Source organism: Spea bombifrons, chromosome 1 (genome assembly GCF_027358695.1).
Source record: "Spea bombifrons isolate aSpeBom1 chromosome 1, aSpeBom1.2.pri, whole genome shotgun sequence".
NCBI classification, from domain to species: domain Eukaryota; kingdom Metazoa; phylum Chordata; class Amphibia; order Anura; family Pelobatidae; genus Spea; species Spea bombifrons.
In genome coordinates, this window is record NC_071087.1 from 141,016,168 (window position 1) to 141,037,969 (window position 21,802).

General features: G+C 36.3%; 1 protein-coding gene across 2 annotated transcripts in view; it reads left to right on the forward strand.

The window, feature by feature from the left end:
* EDIL3 (EGF like repeats and discoidin domains 3) overlaps positions 1 to 21,802 on the forward strand; it is a 218,205-nt gene that overhangs the window by 147,599 nt on the left and 48,804 nt on the right. For both annotated transcript variants that reach the window (XM_053475131.1, XM_053475139.1), the window contains exon 6: positions 6,989 to 7,170. In XM_053475131.1, the coding sequence (XP_053331106.1) occupies positions 6,989 to 7,170 (182 nt within the window). The remainder of the gene's footprint in view (positions 1 to 6,988; positions 7,171 to 21,802) is intronic.

A 21,802-nucleotide genomic window follows, 5' to 3' on the forward strand; every position in this document is an offset into this window, starting at 1 on the left:
GCTTTAATATTATTAGGGAATCCGTCCAGGGAGCACTAGTTGCAGTCATCTGCAGAACTATAATGCTTAAGGAGGATACAAGGAAGTTTCTTATAAGTACTCTCCTGCAGAGTCCTAATTCTTAAAAATAATTATCAATCCAATTGTAAGTTAATAGATTTTTGAGATGTTTCAGAAACCAGCACAACTGATTAAGGAAATCTGTACGAAAGGATGTTTGCATTCTAACTTAGTATTGTACAGGAGGTCAAACGTAATTGAGCAAGCTATTTTTGACATATAATTATGATAATACGCTATTATTGATGATTACAGTAATTAAATCATTGAGAAGCAAGTTGAACATATATGCGGAAACTGCTTTATTATTCTAAAAACACCCAGAGATAGAAAAAAGAGAGAGAAAAAAGACAGAGTCTTAATTGTACTAAAGGCTGGATAAGTCTTTAGTATTAATATAAATGAGTAAGAGAAATAGGTACAGCCAGTAACTGACAGATGTTTAACTTACAACACGTAATAGATTGCAAAATGCTATGTAAATTATATTTTTGTATCCCTTGCCCCAAGATGCATTATTCTTAACAATTCTGATGCTATTGTTTCCGTGACCGTGGAACGCTCTGTGAATGTTATATCAGAGAAGGAACCTGCTGAGGGGAACATGCAAATATGATTAATACTATTCTTTATATCATTCTCCGGTTATGAATAAGCCTATATAGCTCTTATGGTTGTAAATTAAGCTCACAGCATCATCCTACAGAAGCGCCACAGCTTAAATGGCTTCTAATCTTCAACTACTACTCCACTACAAATAGAGATCCATCCAGGACTCTTCCTTTAAGCCTTCTGGAACCTTCTCATCTAGTTATCCCAGTTCCTAAACAAAATAGAGCAATGCAAAAAGAACTGGTGGATAAAACAAGATGAAATGCAGCAGATAGGAGCCACACAATGAGGTGTAAACCCCAACAGTGCCTATTATATGTGTAATTAACCAGATTTAGTTTTGAAAGCTACAAAATCTTATCATTATACCATTTACTTACAATACTTGAAATAACATAAAGACCAACTTTATTTCTCTCATAAACAATTATGTCTCATATCCTTTTTTCTTTAGACTTCTGAGTAAAATTGCACTTAGCACATGAACCCCTTCTGTCATGCAATATTTAGTTTACACAAGCATCTGTCAAAAATTAAAACTATAATTAACATCTAGCATTTCTCCCATCCTGTAAACATTAAACGTTTTGTATAAACCAATGGCCATATCATTAAACTTTGATTTACATGAATCATTACCAACCTAATGCTGATTGCTGGGGAGGCAACTGTATAATTAAATCATCACCTACTTATACCAAATGTGCTTCAGTGCCCTTGAATACGATTTAGCAATATGGAAAGTAATGCAAGAAATATATCATGCCCTACGTGTTGATTTTGATACAAAGTGCAGAAACTGACACATCTGTCCTTTCTCACAATTAATCACTTTTTTATTTCTAGTTTCATCTGTATCAGAGCTAAAGAATGTTTGATTATTATATGAAATTAAAAGTAAGGAAAATACCCAAGTTTCAATTATTTTTTTAGGTGGAATTGGGATCATATGTTATTTCTGTAAGCGACAACCATACCATCAAAAAATAATCATGCATAAGGTAACAAGATTCAAACAAGATTCAGTCTTGGCCCTCTGTTGTTCTCTCTTTATACTTCATCTCTTGGCAAACTAATAAACTCATTTGGCCTCCAGTATCATCTATATGCAGATGATACCCAAATCTACCTGAACTCATTATCTTCCCTCCTTCCATCTCCACTCCACTACCTGAATTCTCTATTACCATTAACAACACGACTATCTCTCCTACTAACCAGGCCCAATGCCTTGGGGTCATCCTTGACTCTAACCTTTCCTTCATCCCTCACATTCAGTTCCTCGCCAGATCCTGCCGCTTGCACCTAAAAAACATCTCTCGCATCCGCCCATTCCTCACCCAAGAATCCACAAAAACTCTGGTTCATTCACTTATCATTTCCTGTCTTGACTACTGCAACACTCTTCTGGTTGGCATTCCACTGTCTCGACTCTTTCAGTCTGTCCTAAATGCTGCTTCTCAGCAAGACGCACCTCTTCTGCTTCCCCACTCTGTGAAACCCTCCACTGGCTCCAAATTACCTTTAGAATTAAATTTAAAATCCTGGTACTTACATATAAGGCCCTCCATTACACTGCTCCTCCATACATTTCTGCCCTCATAAGCAAATACTCTCCTACTCAATCCTTTTCCCGTCTACAAGATTTCACTCGGGCTGCCCCATATCTCTGGAAACATTCAGCATTCACCCTCCCAACATTCAAGAAACATCTCAAAACCCACTTCTTCAGAGAAGCCGCACTATCTTAGCTGCTAGAATTTCCTTGTCACTGATACAACCACCACACTACCTCTCACCCTTTCTCTGTGCCTTATGTTTGTCACCCCACTCCCTCAAGATTGTAAGCTTGCGAGCAGGGCTCTCTCCACCTGATGTATTGGTTGGTCTTAGTCTGTTGATTCTCGTCTTGTCATATCCCCTTTAATATATGTATTGTATTAGGCGCTGCGTAGATTGTTGGCGCTATATAAATAAAAGATATTAATAATAATAAAAACATTAATCTGAGTACATTTACCTAGCGTTAAATTTGTTTCTTATATATTAAAATCCATTTTCCAACTTTTCCGTTGGTCATTTTATTTTCAAATATAATGTTTAGGAACTTACACATCCAATCACAGCAGTATGACAGATAATGATTATATATTAGGTATAGTTTAATAGCATGTGTTGATTTCCTTAGGCATCTCTATTATTTCCTTGTTATTTATAATATTTGAAAAAAAAATGAAGAATCTGACTTTTGTTTATGCCCTGCCAGATATTTCCCTTTCTAATACAACTCATTGCCTTGACAACAGAAAAAAAAAACACAGATTTAATTTGCGTGGACTTTGGAGAGGATTTGGAGAGTGAAAAACAAAAAGATTTGTTTTCATAGCTCAAAACCAAAATGTTTTTTTTTCTCAATACTAATAAAGAAATCAAATGACAAGAGTTGCAGCGTACTGTCTGTGAAAGGCCCTCTAAAGAAGAATTTGAGGCCTTTAATATGTGGTCTTCAAAATACCAACAGCACTGACTTGATGTAGAAGCTCCGCAGCTACCCCTTCTTGTAGTTTGAAGAATATTGCCACAGATTGCTGCCCAAATGGGATCCTTTTCCCATGCATTTTCAAAAGGGTCTGAGTAGACTTCGGGCTGCAGTGTTCACTGAGCCAGTGCTAGAGCCAAACATATCTCCTGCATAGAAAACAGCTGGGGGGTTATTCTGCGAAATCCCCTATTCATTTGCAAACATGACACCCAATTGAAATGCTGTACTTTTATTTTTACTTTTTTTTTTACACGGAGGAGAGAGAGGTGCCGGTCGCCCGTGAATAAGCTTTCAGCAACCGTTCGGCGCCCCTCAGTCTCCTTCGCGAAGCCTCTAGCTAGGTCACGGTGCTGGCACTTCATTCTGAGCACCGGAATATGAAGTCATATACCTCAGCAATGAAGCAGTGCGCACCGCGGCTGAGCAGTGAGAGAGAGGCCTTGCGCTCCCACCGCAGGATTTCTGCAAGGCAAGTGTACTTCAAAGGGGCAAAGAGAGAGAAGGGAGATAGTGAGAAGGGAGGGGGTATATAGTGAGAAGGGGGAGGGGGACCAAGATGGCACAGGCAGGCTGTTTAGGGACAAAGATGGCACGTCCTATGTGTGTAACTTGGGTGCTGGTCAGGTTCTATGTTGGCAATGTCTACACTAAGGCTGGCCTTTGGGGTGTGCAACCTGTGATCTATGCCTGTAATTTAGGGGGTTTTATCTATACCTTTAATGTTGTGTTTTTATGTGAATTCCAATTGATCTATACCTGCAAAGCTGGGCTTTTGTGTTATTCTGTTGATCTACTGTATACAGTATCTCACAAAAGTGAGTACACCCCTAACATTTTTGTAAATATTTTATTATATATTTTCATGTGACAACACTAAAGAAATGACACTCTGCTACAATACAAAGTAGTGAGTGTACAGCCTGTATAACAGTGGAATTTTGCTGTTCTCTTAAAAATAACCCAACACACAGCCATTAATGTCAACCTTGGCAACAAAAGTGAGAATGTCGTTCTTCCTAACTTGATTCATCTCCAGGAGACAGGCCTCTGAAAACACTAGGAAGTTTTTCAGCCTAATCTTGGCTCTGCTGAGTCAGTGGGGTCAGGTGGTCCTGGTTTACCTTGATGCTGAAAAACCTTTTGAGATACTTCACTGGGGCTATATGAGAGAAACTCCCTCAGCAAGGTTTTTGTCAGACCTGCATGTAAATCTTGATACATATGTCTGCGGGGAGGGCTGAGGTGAGCAGGCTGTACAGGTTGGTCATAAAACATCTTAAGAGCTCATATTCTAAAGGCGTCATTTCAGATTGTTATGACAGGCTTTTGCATTACTAAGGAGACACACAATTGCCTCCTGAGAAATGTCTGTTTACCACAGAACAGTGGCACGGAGGGTGACATAACATGTCAGGAGTAGCGAGATGCAGTCATTACTGGGAAGTGGATACGAAAGTTCTTTACAGATTGTACTATGTCCTTGCCAAGCAGGCCCATTGATTCCCAAACTATCATAGGGAAGGCTGAAAGAGGTGCCATGCTGTGAGTACAAGGTTTCATACATGGTGGGAATGACCACTCCTTTAGGGATTCTGGGACCAGATTTTTTTCAAATTACAAATGGTTAAGGTAAACTGGAAAAATGGTCAGAGCTGTGGGAACTAATGTTCAATGTGGCTAGGTTTAAGATAATACACCTAGTGCATAAAAACCCAAGGGCAGAATATAGAATATATGATACTGCCTTAATCTCAACATCTGATAAAAGGGATTTACGGGTGATTATTTCAGAGGATTTAAAGGTAGGCAGACAATGCAATATAGCAGCAGGAAATGCTAGCAGAATGCTGGGTTGTATAGCGAGAGGTATTAGCATTAGAAAGAGGGAAGAGCTCCATGCCGTTGTACAGAGCACTGGTGAGAATTGTGTACAGTACTGGAGACCGTATCTACAGAAGGATATAGATACGTTGGAGAAAGTTCAGAGAAAGGTTGCTAAACTGATTCATGGCTTGCAGGAGAAAAAGGGTAGTGGATGCATGGAATATCCTTCAACACTGAAGGAGTATAAAAAAGCAGGGCAAAGGCATAACGTTAAGCTAGATATAAGATAAGGCCATGGACTATGGAAAGTATTCAGAGATTGGGCAGACTAGATGGGCAGTTCTTATCTGCCGTCACTTCATATGTTTGTTTTTCTATGTTGTGTTGCTCAGAGAAAACAGGATGGGTATGAGTAGGTGGCCCATCTGGCACTAATTTAGCGGCCAAACAACTTAAGTTGCGGAACTTGCGTCACCACTATGTCAGACAGACAGCACAAGGAGAGCACAGTGGAGCACAGGGGCAGGGGCTCCTTCCAGGGATCAAGGGCCAGCACCTCTTAGTAATGAATAGGGGCACAGAAGGGCAGACTATACTCACCACCATCCCTTCAGGGAAGCATGCACATTTGATTTTATATATAGCATTTATGGATATAATTAACACCAGATCTGTTGTTTTTTTTATTTTTATTGGTCTGTGAAATGTTCACGGTGAGATAATATGTTACCTTGTATCCATTGTTTCAAAGAAGCTTACTGTGACAAGTTATTCACTACTAGATTCCTGTCTACCTGAAAGAGAAAATCATCATCAAAGTAAAAAAAAAAAACAACATAGATTTGTATTAGCACCTATGACCTTACTTTTTATTAGACATGCTCTGGATTTAATCAATAACCAATTAACCAAGAACTCAATAAAGCATCTACCTGTTTGCGCAGAATTTGTCATCAGTTCCTGGATTTAATGATTTCCTTTATAAAATGATATAACTTTTTTTATGTCGCAACAAAAATAGAGATTGTAATATCTCCACCAAGGGAAACTCTTCCAGGAAAAATCTTGTTACAGTGAAGAGTAAGTCGATTTGCATGATTTTTGAGTGAACTGTAGTGGCTCAAACATCACATTTTGAAATATTACAATGCCAACTTTATCTTCTTCACAATAAGTATATGCCTCCTGTTGCCCCTTCGTGGTTGAAGAGTTGTCACAAAGGAAAGGATCTGCTTTTGGTTTTGCCATTGGGATGTACTATGAAAAGTATATTGGTGTCACATTGCAGTTTTGAAGAAAGCCACACTCAACTTGAAATTAAAGTTAACGTGAATGTCAATATATATTTATGCAAATAATGCTTCCAGGGTAAAGGCTATTTTAGAAGAGTCGGGTAGGAGAATCCACCTCTTACGGAATTTGTGTGCTAAATTACTACAATTATTAAATCGCCATATTAAATATAAAACGTGGACACCAGATAAAAAGGCATGGCCTATTTATTTAGAAATACTTTTTATGTTTTTTTCAATGCAAAGGTCCAGGATGATAATGACCATTTCCCTGCTATCTTGGGATGTCTGAATTTAATTTGAGTAAAGTGTCTGCTGCCAGTTGATCGATTGTGATATCAGTGCTGGCATCCTGGTTAAAATGAATACATTTACCAAGGGATGTTGTAGTTTTGTTCTTAGAAAATAATGAATTTTAAGACCCTTTTAGATTTGGGATTTATAGAGAAATATCTCTATAAATGGGGGTGCCTACCAACATCAGCGGGAACGCCCACTGACGTCATCCTTGGCCGCGTCCCCAAAGGGTAGGCTCTGGGTAGTATTAGTATTGAGCATTCCATGCAGTTTTTCACTCGATAAGACTTACAAGAAAGTATTCAAAATAAATAACTAAATATCCTCTTTACGTTCGTATTTTTCTCTTGTATGTTTGCAGGGTGTTCAGGACCTCTTGGAATGGAAGGAGGAATAATCTCAAATCAACAAATAACAGCATCTTCAACTCATCGAGCACTTTTTGGATTACAAAAGTGGTACCCATATTTTGCCCGTTTGAATAAAAAAGGTCTTGTAAATGCTTGGACGTCTGCTGAAAATGACCGATGGCCGTGGATTCAGGTAACCGTTATATTTTTGTGATTTTTGTGCATATTTTTTTTACAGGTTTTTTTATTATTTATTTTTACATGTAAGAATATAAGGAGGTATAACAAAGAAATCCAAAAGTTCAACATTTTGGTTGCTGAATTATATATAAGAACCATTTGCCTGCAATTTTTGAACGATAGAACTTCAAAACCTTCTTGGTCCTTAGTGTTGACTTATGCCTACCTATGCAAGTTTAAATTCTGTCAGTTTATTATTATCAGTGCTTTTATAGGAGACTATTCCATATATCTTTAGGACCCAAATCTGTCAATCCAGCTTTTCTCTGCTGATGTCTCATTTTTTTGTAAAAGCTCAGAATGTTTGCTATATTAAAAAGTATCAGTGTTCTACAGCCCAAATGCATAGTTCAATCAGTAAGGTGGCTCAAGAATAATGTCTTACTGATTTAAGTAGACTTTTATATAGCCAACCAAGCTATTATTGGATGAAGCTCACTTTCATAATGTAACATAAAGTCTGGAAAATGAAATCTAAATTCTCCTACTTTATTTATGGAGAACAAGCAGATTTCGTAGCAGAAAAGTGAAAATTAACTATAACATTAAAATTCACAATATACAACAATTAACACCCCTTAGGACAGACTGGTACAGAAGATGACCCTGCTTGCGTAAATCTATTACAAACTCACCTGCCAACTCCCTCCTTGGTGAATGTGTATCAAAGGTGCATTACATTGAAATAAAATATCCATGGTAGATTGCGTTATGATGTGTATGAACCATTATAACATATTAACGTATTGTATTATTACAATCAAAAAATATAAGCTTATTCATAGTTATTTTTTTTGCACAAGACGTATGAAAGGCTCCAGGGTCCATACATCAAAATGGATTTTCTCTGAAAAGAAAAAATGGAAATGGAAAAATGGAAGCCTGAAGTGGCAGAAATCTTTGCACAAACACATCTTGTCTGCTTTGGGGCAGAAATAGAAAATAGCGTTTAAATGGCATCTTTAGAGGACTTTACAGGATTTTATTTCATTTTGAAGAAGGGATACACATGAGAGAATTAATATTTGTATGAATTAATCAGTTAATCGTAGTTTCTTATATCCTTGCAAATATATATCTTAATGGGGCATTAGTCCTAGATTTCTTAAATTTATCAGTGGCACATATCTGAACATATGGGACACATATCAGAGCATATGATTATTCCTCCCATTAAGATATTTAATAGATTTTTATAAATTTGTTTAGTTTAAGAATAAATGTTATGTTAATATAACACGAGTAAATACACAAAGATGTGTGTTCTATTGCTTTGTATCTTTCTTTTTATCTTGGAATAAAACATTTTCATGTTACCATTTAAAATGATTATATAAAGGAAACTAAAACGCAGGATGGCAAAGCATTGCTCACATGTATTTCCCCTAAATAAACTTTATTGACAATGGACGCAAATGAAACTAACGTGACATTGAATTGCATTATTAAATGAGAAGTTTTATAAGAAGCAAGGTCAGATGTATCACAGTGCTAATTTTAGGGTGAATGATTATAAACCAATACAGTGAATTAATTTTCTTACAATGTGACACAATGATATGTGTAAAGTTTAACTATTTGTTACCTGTTTATCAGTGCTAATATTTTTTCCCAGATTGTTTACATTTTGTACAGAGAGTGATGTATGTTTTGTACAGATTCCCTACCTCTACATTTTTTTTTTTACCATGAACCTTTATTTTTCATGTTACCGTCTGTAATACCTTTCAATGTGTGTTCTGCTACAGTGATAGTTTTCCAATCAAAGGTACAGGGATATTTACTAAATCCAGAATTTAAAAGTGAGTTGACCATCACCAACTTGCTTCTGCAATATGAAAACCTTTCCTAAATGTCTTTATCCTGTATGAGGAGTTGAGTAGGTCCAGTATAATATATAGTATAAGATTAAAGAGAGAGTGAAGCGACTTCCAAGATTCTGTCTCGCCCCAAATTGAACATGGAAGCTTAATAAGTAAGTAGACCTGGGGGCTCTCCCTTCATACTTTAACGCTTCACTCAGATTTCAGTAATAGCATATTACTTGAAAAAAGTGTCCCTTTTTGATCAAGCAGGATTCCAAAGATTCTTCATTGGGGCAGGGGAATTAAAATGAATGCAAACCTTCACAAAATGCTGCGCTAATGCATTAATGCAGGCAGGTGTGATGTGAGATCTGGAAGACACAAAGCTGAATAATCTTAAAAAATAAAAAAAATAATAACAATTATTTCACTCCTGAGTTAAACTGTGGTTTTGCAGTAGCAACTTTGTAACAGTAGGAATAATGTCCAACTCCCAAATTTACTATTGCTAACTCACATTTGCAAAAGCCGAAATTAACATACACTCAGTCACAAGAGAGTGCTTTGATGTGAGTTGAAAACGCAGGAAAAATGGTGAAAATAAAATATATAAAAATATCTAATAGGCGTTCATAGCAATTCGTCCCATGCCCCCCCCCATCAACTGTCATATCAAACAGGGGGTGCTAAATTGTAATATAAGAATAAAAACTGCCCTCCTTCTCTAATTTCCCCTGGAGAGGTGGAAAGGGTTGAATAAAGAATGCTTATTATACCCTCAATTGAGTCTGGCCAGTTGGCTTATCTCTCGATTGACCACTTGACCAGTTAGTAAGGAGACCCAATAGGCTACCAACTAATTTACTAGAACTATTGTCAACCATTATACAATTTAGGGCAACTCCTTGTTCCGAGTCACGCTAATGGTGCTTTGTCTGTTTGTTTTATTATTAATGATCAGTTTATAGTTGAATGTTGAAGGACATTTGCAGTTTCATTTGCATTAATCTTAAATTCCCCCATTTTGCTTTCATTTTTCAGGTGCAGATATGCATCTCTCAATTAGCATATCATTTCATTGACTTGCTTTCGCTTGATAAAATGAAAATTAAATGTGCCATTAAAACATTCTTTCACACTATGTAATTAGTTATGGTGTTACATTAGATATAATTGGTTTGCCAGCTAACAGGTCATTGATTATATTTGTGAAAAGGAGTTACACTACTTGCTTATGAAATACAGGACCTATATTCTACTTAAATATAGATGTGCTTTGCTTATTAAAATAATTTATGGGTTCTATTTAAAACATCAAAATTAAATGTTATAATGTGCATAAGTTTCTTTATAATATGCATGCATATACGCATGGTATATTTAGCAGTAATTATGTAGTTCAAAGAACAGTACTCATACAGGGTACGATGTATAGTGATCGGTATTAGTAGCAGAAAGAGGTAGCTTGGAAGAAAAACAAAAAAAGAGAGAGGGCATAAGATAGACATGTCTGAGCCTATATTTTTTAAGTGGAGAACCTCACGGAAAGGAGAAGGAAGACGGGTAGGAAAGAGAGAATAAAGAAATTGAGGTGAGCAGAGAGAGTGAACTGAGGGGGGGGTGCGAGGGGGGGGGGCACAAAATGTAATGCCCTAAAGGAGAGGATCCTGAATGGGGGCATAAAATCCCCGGAGACACACACAAATACAGGCTGAAAGCAGCCTTTACATATATTATAACAGAGAATTTCGGATTGCTAGCTGCTATGGACTTTTACCTATCTAATGCTTCCAGATTACGAAATATTTTGGTATGCTAAAAGCTTGTATTTTCAATTTTATTTGCATAATGTTGTAGAATTAAGTAAGAACCTACAAACTATTTTAGTTACATCTATACCAAATACAAATGTAATTTCATTATACACAAAAAAAGAGCCCATGGCCTGTAGACATTTATGTTCATTTAATGAAGTCTGTAACAATTTTACATTTAAATGTATTCAGTATCCACGGAACATGTTAATGCGACAAAAAAAAGCCCTGTAGAGAACAAAAATAGTAATAGAAATTATTTTCTATTAAGTAGATGCCAATATCCCAGAGCAACCATATTATAATTAATAATTAACTTTGCTAACATCAGAAATTAATGTAAAATATAAAAGAATGTGGGTCAAAATATGTATCAGGCCCTTTATTAAACTTCTTTCCCTTAAGCCTCATAGTTATTAGATTAATTTCCCGTTGAGTATTAGGCTCTTCTTTAATCGACCCCAAATGGAAACTTAAACGTTTCATTCTGATTAATAATAAAATTGAAACTCCAAGTTCTGGGTTACAGAGGACATTTTTACTCCTAAAAAATAATAATGTGTGTAGACTTTCATTCCCGGGTATATTTCATGTAGTTTGTAACATATTTTTGTCCCAGCTGCCTATATAATGAATGACTCATTTGAATGCGGTGATGACATCACATTTTTAATTAACCCTGCATTTATGAAAATGTTCTTGTTTTGTTCTACAGCTAAAAATGTTTTGAGTATTTTTTATGTTAACATCGGAAATTGTTTGGAAGCGTAAACATAGCAATGCAAATATGTTTATAAATCTCTTTTATGAAGATGTTTTGCAGATTGTGAAATTATACCTTTTTGGCAAGCAAGCAGAAGTTTTGGAATTATAATTAAGGCATGTGATCTCATAACTATATTTTAGCAGATTATGCTACTTCACTGGGGAGAACTAAAATGAATTTATTTTTTTAGGTTTTATTTTATTTAACCAATGCATTGTTTCAAGGTGATGCAGGGAATTCATAAATAAAAGGAACTTATTGTGAATTTGCATAACGAATATCATGTGTCAGTGGTAGGCGAATGTCAGGTATAGATGGATGTCAGTATAAAATGTTCATGCCTTCAGCAAAGATAGTGGGAGTAGGATTAGGCTATAGGCATTGCCATCATGTCATTCCTTCGTAATGTTGATAGAAGATATGGTTTTTAGAAGGTAATGTACATATACTGAATTCCTTATTTAACTAATATGTTATGCCTAATATATGGAATTGAAGATTTTACCATGAATTACCACAAGTACACAACAAAATGTGAAAAAAAATCATTAAAAAGTTTAGAGCCACATCTTTGAACATTGTACAGCTTACTATCATCACCTTGAGACATCATCTATGAACAGTTTGTCAAACAAGAAGGCCTTGTTCAGTACATATTTTTCCAGTCACCCTGTTTAGAGAATCCCAGGACAAACTATTAATTTTGTACAATTCTATATTTTTCGGCTAAAATACTCACAATCCATTACCCAGTTTAATACACTTCTCTTTAATTCATACATATATACAGTATCTCACAAAAGTGAGTACACCCTTCACATTTTGGTAACTATTTTATTATATCTTTTTCATGTGACAACACTGAAGAAATTACACTCTGCTACAATGTATTGTAGTGAGTGTAGAGCCTGTATAACAGTGTAAATTTTGTTTTCCTATCAAAATAACTCAACACACAGACATTAATGTCTAAACCTTGGCAACACCCCTAAGTGGAAATGTCCAAAATGGGCCCAATTAGCCATTTTCCCTCCCCGGTGTCATGTGACTCGTTAGTGTTACAAGGTCTCAGGTGTGAATAGGGAGCAGGTGTGTTAAATTTGGTGTTATCGCTCTCACACTCTCTCATACTGGTCACTGGAAGTTCAACATGGCACCTCATGGCAAAGAACTCTCTGAGGATCTGAAAAAAAGAATTGTTGCTCTACATAAAGATGGCCTAGGCTATAAGAAGATTGCCAACATCCTGAAACTGAGCTGCAGCACGGTGGGCAACACCATACAGCGGTTTCACAGGTCAGGTTCCACTCTCACATGCTCAGTGGCATTTCCAGAGGTTGTTTTTGGGAAATAGACGTACGAGTGCTGCCAGTATTGCTGCAGAGGTTGAAGGGGTGGGGAGTCAGCCTGTCAGTGCTCAGACCATACGCCGCACACTGCATCAAATTGGTCTACATGGCTGTTGTCCCAGAAGGAAACCTCTTCTAAAGATGATGCACAAGAAAGCCCGCAAACATTTTGCTGAAGACAAGCAGACTAAGTACATGGATTACTGGAACCATGTCCTGTGGTCCAATGAGACCAAGATTAACTTATTTGGTTCAGATGGTGTCAAGCGTGTGTGGTGGCAACCAGTTGAGCAGTACAAAGACAAGTGTGTCTTGCCTACAGTCAAGCATGGTGTTGGAAGTGTCAAGGTCTGGGCCTTCATGAGTGCTGCCGGCACTGGGGAGCTACAGATCATTGAGGAAACCATGAATGCCAACGTGTACTGTGACATACTGAAGCAGAGCATGATCCCCTCCCTTCGGAGACTGAGCTGTAGGGCAGTATTCCAACATTAAATTACCCCAAACACCTCCAAGTCTCTAACATCCACAAGCTCCGTGATGTCATCATTAAGCAGTTGAAGAGGACTCCAGTGGCAACCTGTAAAGCTTTGGTGAACTCCATACCCAAGAGGGTTAAGGCAGTGCTTGGAAAATAATGGTGGCCACACAAAATATTTGGGCCCAATTTGGACATTTCCACTTAGTGTCTTTCTACAGAGAAAATATCCTAATCTATGAACAAGTGGCTTTTACAACTTAACTAATATGGAAATGAAAAGTTTTAGTTTTATACTTTAAGTATGTTTCAATAAGTATTTAAGTATGTTTTCACAAAAGATGAACACTCACATTCTGGATTATTTCCATTTATCACCTTACCTTCTCATTATTTTATCTTTACAATGTAAATTTGCAGGATGCCAAAAATCATTCAATGGCAGTAATACTAGTAATGTGGTATTTTGGTACTGAGATGCTGGCATTTTTTCCTAGCAAATTGGGACTTTTGACATTCTACTGGCCATTTGATGTTGCCAGAGTGCAGCAGTAATGTCACAACGCAGAGATAATGTTCTTATTCTTCTAACACACATCTCTACAATTCTTCACACATAATAAATATTATATTTGCATTATCTGCTGTCAAATTTGCTTGTTATTTTTTTAGAGAAATAGGTCTAGTGAGAATTAAGCACAGCTGGGTTTTTAGATTCAGTTGTGTACAATAATAAAATTACTGTTCAGTAACCTATTCAAATACTTATGTTAACACATTGTGAATTAATAACTTTTTTCACATCTTGAGAGCTCTTTGCGTGGAAATGGAATTCCTGAAAAGACCACATTCTAGATTTATAGTTAAGGCAAATATATAATTTCCCTCAGCTAGTGTAATCTCCACTAAGACTAAGCTAATAACTTAATAGGCAAAATAAAGAAATTTGGTTTTGTGATCTCTAATTATGTCGAGAATCGCTAGAGAATTCTTTTGAAAAGACAGCTTGCAGAATGTATTTTAATTAGACTTGTGCATTCGTATTCGGGTGAACATGAAAACGAACACGAAGGGTGCGTTTTGGTTGTTCAGCCCGAATACCAAACATACGAACATGGCGGCGATAAAACATATACCAAGACACATGACACGAAGAATCTTCGTGTTCATCTTCATCTTCGTTTACTAATCTCTCTGGTTCTTCCCCATCTAGCCTACCTTATCTACGCAGCATCGCAGGGGTTAGCAGGAGCCAAAATCCGTAGGTTTGCCAATAAAGTCGTTCTTATGGCCCTTTAACTCCTGATGGCGAACCTACGGATTTCCGCTCCTGTTAACCCCTGCGATGCTGCGTAGATAACTGGAGCGGAAATCCGTAGGTTTGCCGTTAACTCTTGGAGTGGAGAAACAAGCCAAGCTCCCTGTCAGGCAAGTTCCCCGTCAGCCATTGGTTGATGCTAGAGGAGGCCCCTGCAGGCAACCAATAGACTCGCTCGCACGGCCCTTTAACTCCTGATGGGGAACTTAGCCTGTTTCTCCGCTCCAAGAGTTAAGGGTCTTGGAGTGGGGAGACCTGCAGTTTCTCCTGGCCAAGTTGCGGCACCAAGATTTTAAAAGTCTGTACGAGCGACTCTATTGGTTGCCAGCAGGGGGCTCATCTGCCATCAACCAATAAAGTTCAGTTGCACTTCATTGGTTGATGGCAGAGGAGGCCCCTGCCGGCGACCAATAGAGTTGCTCGTATGGACATTTAAAATCCTGGCACCAAAGCTGCTGCATAGTGCGTACCGTGTTAATCCGTATTAACCCCTTCTACAAAAAATGGCAAAAACTAAGAAAAGAAACGAACACGAAGAATGTATACAAACATATTCACCCGAACCGGACACAGGAAGGGGTGAATATTTGTGGAATATGAAGATTTTTTTCCAACACGAAGTCTAGTTTTAATATTTCATATTAATGCTAAGCCATATAATATTTTATTTTGTTGGTTAAATGCCATATTTTTGTCTCAAGTGGAAATATATTTAATATTTAATGTAAACATAAAATATTGCAAGGCCGAACACACAATGCATTCGCTAAGGTCCTCTTTTTGTGCAAATTGTGTCTGCTTGAAGCAAGTCAATGGCAGGAAAATCAAGGCCTCCCATTTATGTAAAATGCATATGATGACTAGAGTATGCCTTTAACATTTCTATATATATATATATATTTTTTGGACCAAAATATACCTTTTACAATATAGTCATATTGGATAATTAGACAAATGGGATACAAATTCTAACTGCAGGTAAGAGCCAATTAGCAATTTTTGTCTCTATTACGTGAAAACAAAAAACAATTTGATTTAGTAGGAACACCTTGTTCTTATTACATACATTATCAAACTCTCTCACAAACACAGCGCTTAAATTAGCCTAAACATATCTGTTGAAGTAATGAAGTAATGAATCCATCTATGCTCTTGTGTGTGTGTCCCAAGAACTACATTGTTGATGGTTCTGATGACTAGTTTCCAAGTACTATTAACACTGCTTAATCATATTCATGAAATCATATGGATAAAAACATATTTCTGGCTACTAAAATGATTTACTATACCTAAATTCTGATGCTAGTTACACACAAAATGAACTTTTTTTATAACTTTTTTATTGTTGGTGGTTTATTTTCTGTCTCTGTCTTTATCCAGTTATTTTACAGGGTTATTAATTAACAAAACGTGTGAAGGACAGGGACAGGGACAGATATGAGTAGGGGCAGCCTAACCCCAGGCAGCCTTTAGTGGATGGGAAGTGGGTAGAAAGCAGGGGTTAAATGGAAGAGAGTAGGTGGAATGTGAATGGGGAGTCGGTGTGAAGAAATGCCCGGAACAAAAATGACTCTGCAATCTGATGAAGTCCATAAATTAGACGGACATTAACCCTTTATATAAAGTGTATAAGCAGAGATTGCCAGTCAACACAAATTGGCCTGAATGTTGGATGGAATATTGATTGGAGTGGGTTATAACTTCTAACCTTTTGAGTGTGCCTATATAGAGACTGTTTTAACATCACTGATGAATATAATCATATAACCCATACTTGGAAGTTTAATGTTGTTTGATATCAAATGTGCTTCTGGATTCCCCATATATTCTGATACCTTACCAATAAAATATATTTCTTAAGGCACATCATTTCCATAACATATAAGGGATACATAACATATATATAACACATAATAGCTGTGGTGGATTTGTGGTAGCCTATCAACCACATATGTTGAAGAAATATGGATGTGATATGAAAATCTCATCCTGGTGCAATTCTGTAAACATTTTGAAAATGTCAGAAGGACATAAAAGAATAGCATGCTACATGTATGTATTGATTGGTAGAAATATATTTGGGTGGAGAGCTTGGTTTGTGAAGGGCAGGACTTCAATGTCAGTGTGATGGCATGAGAAGAGAAATAAGATGGTCTAAGGGACTGACCACCGAATGTACCATGACCATTAATAAAGTAAGTGTACCGGTGACACTTATTACCCATGGCCAAAAAGGCATCCTAACTGTTCCATAAATAAATGCTTATATAGTAATGTTAACCCAATGAAAAAGGCATTCACAAATGAAAAACAAACACATCTTCCAAATAAACTTGAAAAACATTAAAGCCAACAGCCAAATAAAAAAAAATCTGCTTCGAACCATATGAACAACATTTGCCATTACTTTATTACTGAAACGCAAATCATATATCTGAATTTCTGAACCTTATGGTTGCTTGTCACCTCTTTTTCTTCCAGTGAACAGAAATGTAGAATTGCTTGTTCTATTCAATTACCACAGCAAAGAAAATGAACAGCTTTGTTGGGTTCCATCAGACCTTTTGTCCAGCTACTTATAACCCCTTATCTAAGTTGTTAAGGATAGCTATTTTATAATAAAAACCCTTTTTATGCCTTCAATAGTGGCATACTATTTAAAACATGACGACTGCATTTCACATTGATATATCAGATTAATTATAGTATTATTAACTTCATGTATTAGAACATAAAAAAGGAGAAGAACTGCACCAATAACAATCGATGTTCCTTTTGGGGCAGCATGTGGCTCGCGGTGCAGCTGGGTCGACGCTTCTATATTGAAACGCCAGATGAAAGCCAATACGCACTCTAACATTATTTCGATGGTGCACTAGTGTCACTGAATATTTATTGGCATATCAAAGCTGAGCTCATAATAACACACAAACATTTCTGGGCACATTGTCCCTTTCTCGATGTGTAGCTGTTTCTCTATCACATACATAAACATTATTATTTTCTGACTTTATCTAAGCTGAATGATTAGACTAGTGCACTGAGGATAAGGTTAATTACACGAAATAGCCCATAGAATAATAAACAAGTTACAGAACTATAAGAAAACTTTGGCAGAAAAATGAGCAGCTTACTTTGCGGAGTTGCTTGTTTTAGTTGAGGAGAGTGTTTTTATCACTCTAAGTATATACAGTATGTCCTAAGAAGACTTCATATGACAGAAGTGGAGAATAAACATAAAAGGTCATGTACGTTGGTATTGTCAAATTGGTAATACAAATCTAGTTGGGATAATCAGAATTATCCTTGCATAATTGCCCTTTTATTTATAAGATATAAAAAAGTTTTAATCCACGCAGAAATGTCTTACCTTATAGGACTGCAAAGACGTGTACATATGTCCACAAAGGGTCCAATGTAGCTATCTACGTGACCACAGGGAAAAAAAACATATATATATGTGATGAAATTTACCCGATGGGAGAAAGTGTAAATTGCAAAACGAAGTGTCCCTTCCTCTTAATGATGTCATGGTATTAAAGCGTTAGAATGGGTAAGATGATGTTACAGTGATTAGGTATAATACAAATGAGTTATGTTATTATAGGAATACTGCAATGTGTAAGAAACCATACACTATTACCAACAGAGACAACTTCAGAGTGTTGCACCATGAGTGCAGAGGATGTATTTGGAATAATTAAAGAGAAACTAACCTTTATAAAAAAAAAATCGTGGGTGATGTATATAAAGCAAAGTGTTAAATGAACAGTCAGCACCAGTTTGCAATATAAGTGTTCGTTATATAATATTCATGCTTAGTCACCAAACATAAAAAACATTTAAAATGATTCAATGACCCATAAAAAAACTTTAATTAATGTTGCTGGTAGTTAAAAATATATGGTTTGCAATGCAGTCCCTCACTAAACTGCAAGTATCAATTGTGGATTCTAGATTCTAGACTGTGACCACTAAAACAACTATTCTGAAATTAGCACCACTAAATGGACACATGTTGCACAGATGTTACACACCATGTTTAGAATAAACAAGACACATCTATGTGCTGTATACAGTGAAAATAGAAGGACACACTGAAGTACAATGTATTCTTGCAACTGAGCAAACAGGAAGGGACATGTTGCATTTTATAAGGGATGTCGTAATTAAGAGCATCATGTGAAGTCATCCCCTTTAAGAGGCATCCAAGTATCGGCCGCTCACTTCCACTATGGAGACAGTAGTTGAAGCTGTCGGGTGTACAAGGCAGCACTCGTGCACCCCCTTAAAAGTAAGAACGCTATTGACTTGCGGGGTTAGTGACTCCTGGAATTTTGGAGGTGCTGATGATGTCAGACGATGTTAGCGCTTTGTACTAGGATGCTGAGAGAATATTGCTCACTCTCTCCTGACACACTGGCAGTACAACATTGGCTTCAATGAGCTTCTGCTGTGGCACACAGTGTTAGGGTCTGTAAACAAGGTATGCTATGCTGTACTGGGATTATGAGATAAACGTGCTAAACATGTATATGCATTTGAGCCGTCAGTGATCATTTTCTGGTCTTGTTCCATGGTTGACCTGCTAACTTGTGAGTATTATTTTAGCATGTGATCTTCCTTTTTAGCAAAAGTTTGATTTTTTATATATATAATTGAAATTGAAATGGGATCATTGAATTGAGCCCACACTTAACAGAACAAGTATGACTGGCTACGTTTTAAATCGTTAGAGCTAAACGTAAGCATATATTAGAACAATTTTTAATAAACAACAGCTGGAAAAACAAACTTCTTAAAAACTTGAAAGAAAACAGGGCTTTTATCTAGAATGTCACTAGATAATTACAAATTTGCTTGTGATAGGACATTCATTATGTTTTAGAATAATTTTAAACATGATTTGTGTGCTCTCTATATTTTCTGTTGAATGCAATTCTTGGCTCATAGCTTTGTGTAATGAAATAATATGCACAAGAGACATTTTATCTGGGATTTTTTTTTATCCTTTTGGGAATTTGCTTTATTAAAAAACTTAGTGCAAATCTTTCTAGTTGTATAGTGAAAATATTATTGTTTTATCACACCACGAAGAAAACACAATAACATGCTCTTGGGAAATCTGCTAAGAACGTAGCCTAGATACTGTTGTAAATTCTGTACTTTACAGACGGAAAAATACAATTTCTAAATAGTAGACAATACTATGTACTATGGGAAAAAACATTTATATTCTCCTGTATAATCCAAGAAGTTCCTCCAAAGTGATTTATAGATTAAAAAAAAAACAATATGTTTGAATTCCTATTTATTTATTTTGCATTTCAAACTAGTCAACTGATAATATTTCAACTTGCTGCTTTTTATTAGTCATAATATCCACGTTTTCTTTTTCAGTTTAAGTACTTATCTCTATTTCTGTTTTAATAATCCTTTAAATGACTCATTTTTGATCCTGAGAAATGAACATTTAGGTGGTTATGCATTAAGGTGCAGGATATCCTACAAAATTGACAATCAATTGTCATTTTTGGGGGATGGGCTAAGATTCGGATCCATACCTAGGAATATTTTTCTTCAGACAGGGAGAAGAAAGGGTTATGCTAAACCACCAGGGGTTTGGTCAGGCAGAAGCAGGAACGAGTCTAATTAGGCACAAGTGATTGGTATTTAGGTGAAGAATAATACTATGCCCCATAAGAGAAGGCAATGAGCTGTCATTTCCAGGGCTTCAGGGTCAAATCCTAACCATTATTTCTTGATGAGTTTGCAAGTTTTTTTTGTATACATCTTCAAACAAGTCCCTTAACTTTTATAGTAGTGATGATTAGTATACATTATGAAAATGCCTTTTATATATGATAATACCCAGGTTTATAGAGCTATCTTCCTAGAAAAACAAAATTTCAGACAAGTGATAACTGAAATGAAGTGCCTCCTGTGTTTAAAAGGAGGATCCTAACTCCAACTTGATTATAGAGGCGCTTTTTGTAGCTGTCTTCAAAGAATTACATAAGAGCATCGAGATGCATCCCACATAATGTAAGAATTAAGTTACATGAAGAATGTCTTAAATCCAGCAATGAGTGTCCCCTTATTTACCTTTGCAACTTCAGCGCCAGATTTTATAATTACAGTATGTTATTTTTCTTCATTTAATTCACTATAATATTGGGCACAACATTTGCTAATTTCCAATCTTCTGGGACAACTCCCGTTAACAATGATTGCTTAAATAAATCAGTTAACGGTTTTGCTAGTAAACCACTAAGCTCTTTTAATATCTTGGGGTGTATCAAATCATTGTGGTAGTCAGCAAAATCTTTATCCTCTTCAACATGACTTTCTTCTTTTGTTTTTAATCTAACACATGACTGTTTTGCTTTCCTTTTCTCATTTATGTATCTAAAAAATGTTTTATCTCTCTTTTTTACTGACAATTTTCTCTTCTACGGGTGATTTGAATGCTCTTATAACTTCATTTGCCTCTTTCTGCCTAATCTTATAGATCTGTTTATCTTTCTCAATCTGTTTTTTTTTTATAATTACCAAATGCTAACTTTTTTTTTGGGGGGGGTTGTTTTAGTTTTTTACTATTTTATCCACTTCTGTGGAGTACCACAGTGGTTTCTTAAATGTTTTGCTCTTACTGACAATATAAAACACAATTTTCTGTTAACTTAAATGATTTTATATAACCCCATTTCTCCAGGACAGATTTGTTTTTGTGTGGGGTGTCAATTTTCATACTTTAAACCACACAGACTGATGATCACTAGATCCCAAACGTTTACCTACAGTAATATCTGCTACCAAATCTCCATTTGTGAACACTAAATCTAATATGGCCTCCTTACAAGCCGGCTCCTCAACTACTTGTATTGAAGATAATCCCACTAGGGAATTTAGAATATCTGTACTCCTGGCACAACCAGCTACTTTGGTTTTCCAGTCACCCATGATTATAGCTTCCCCTTCAATGACATTTTAGCTATTTCCTCAATTAGTAGATAATCTAACTTTTCGAATTGTCCAGGCAGATTATAAATCAC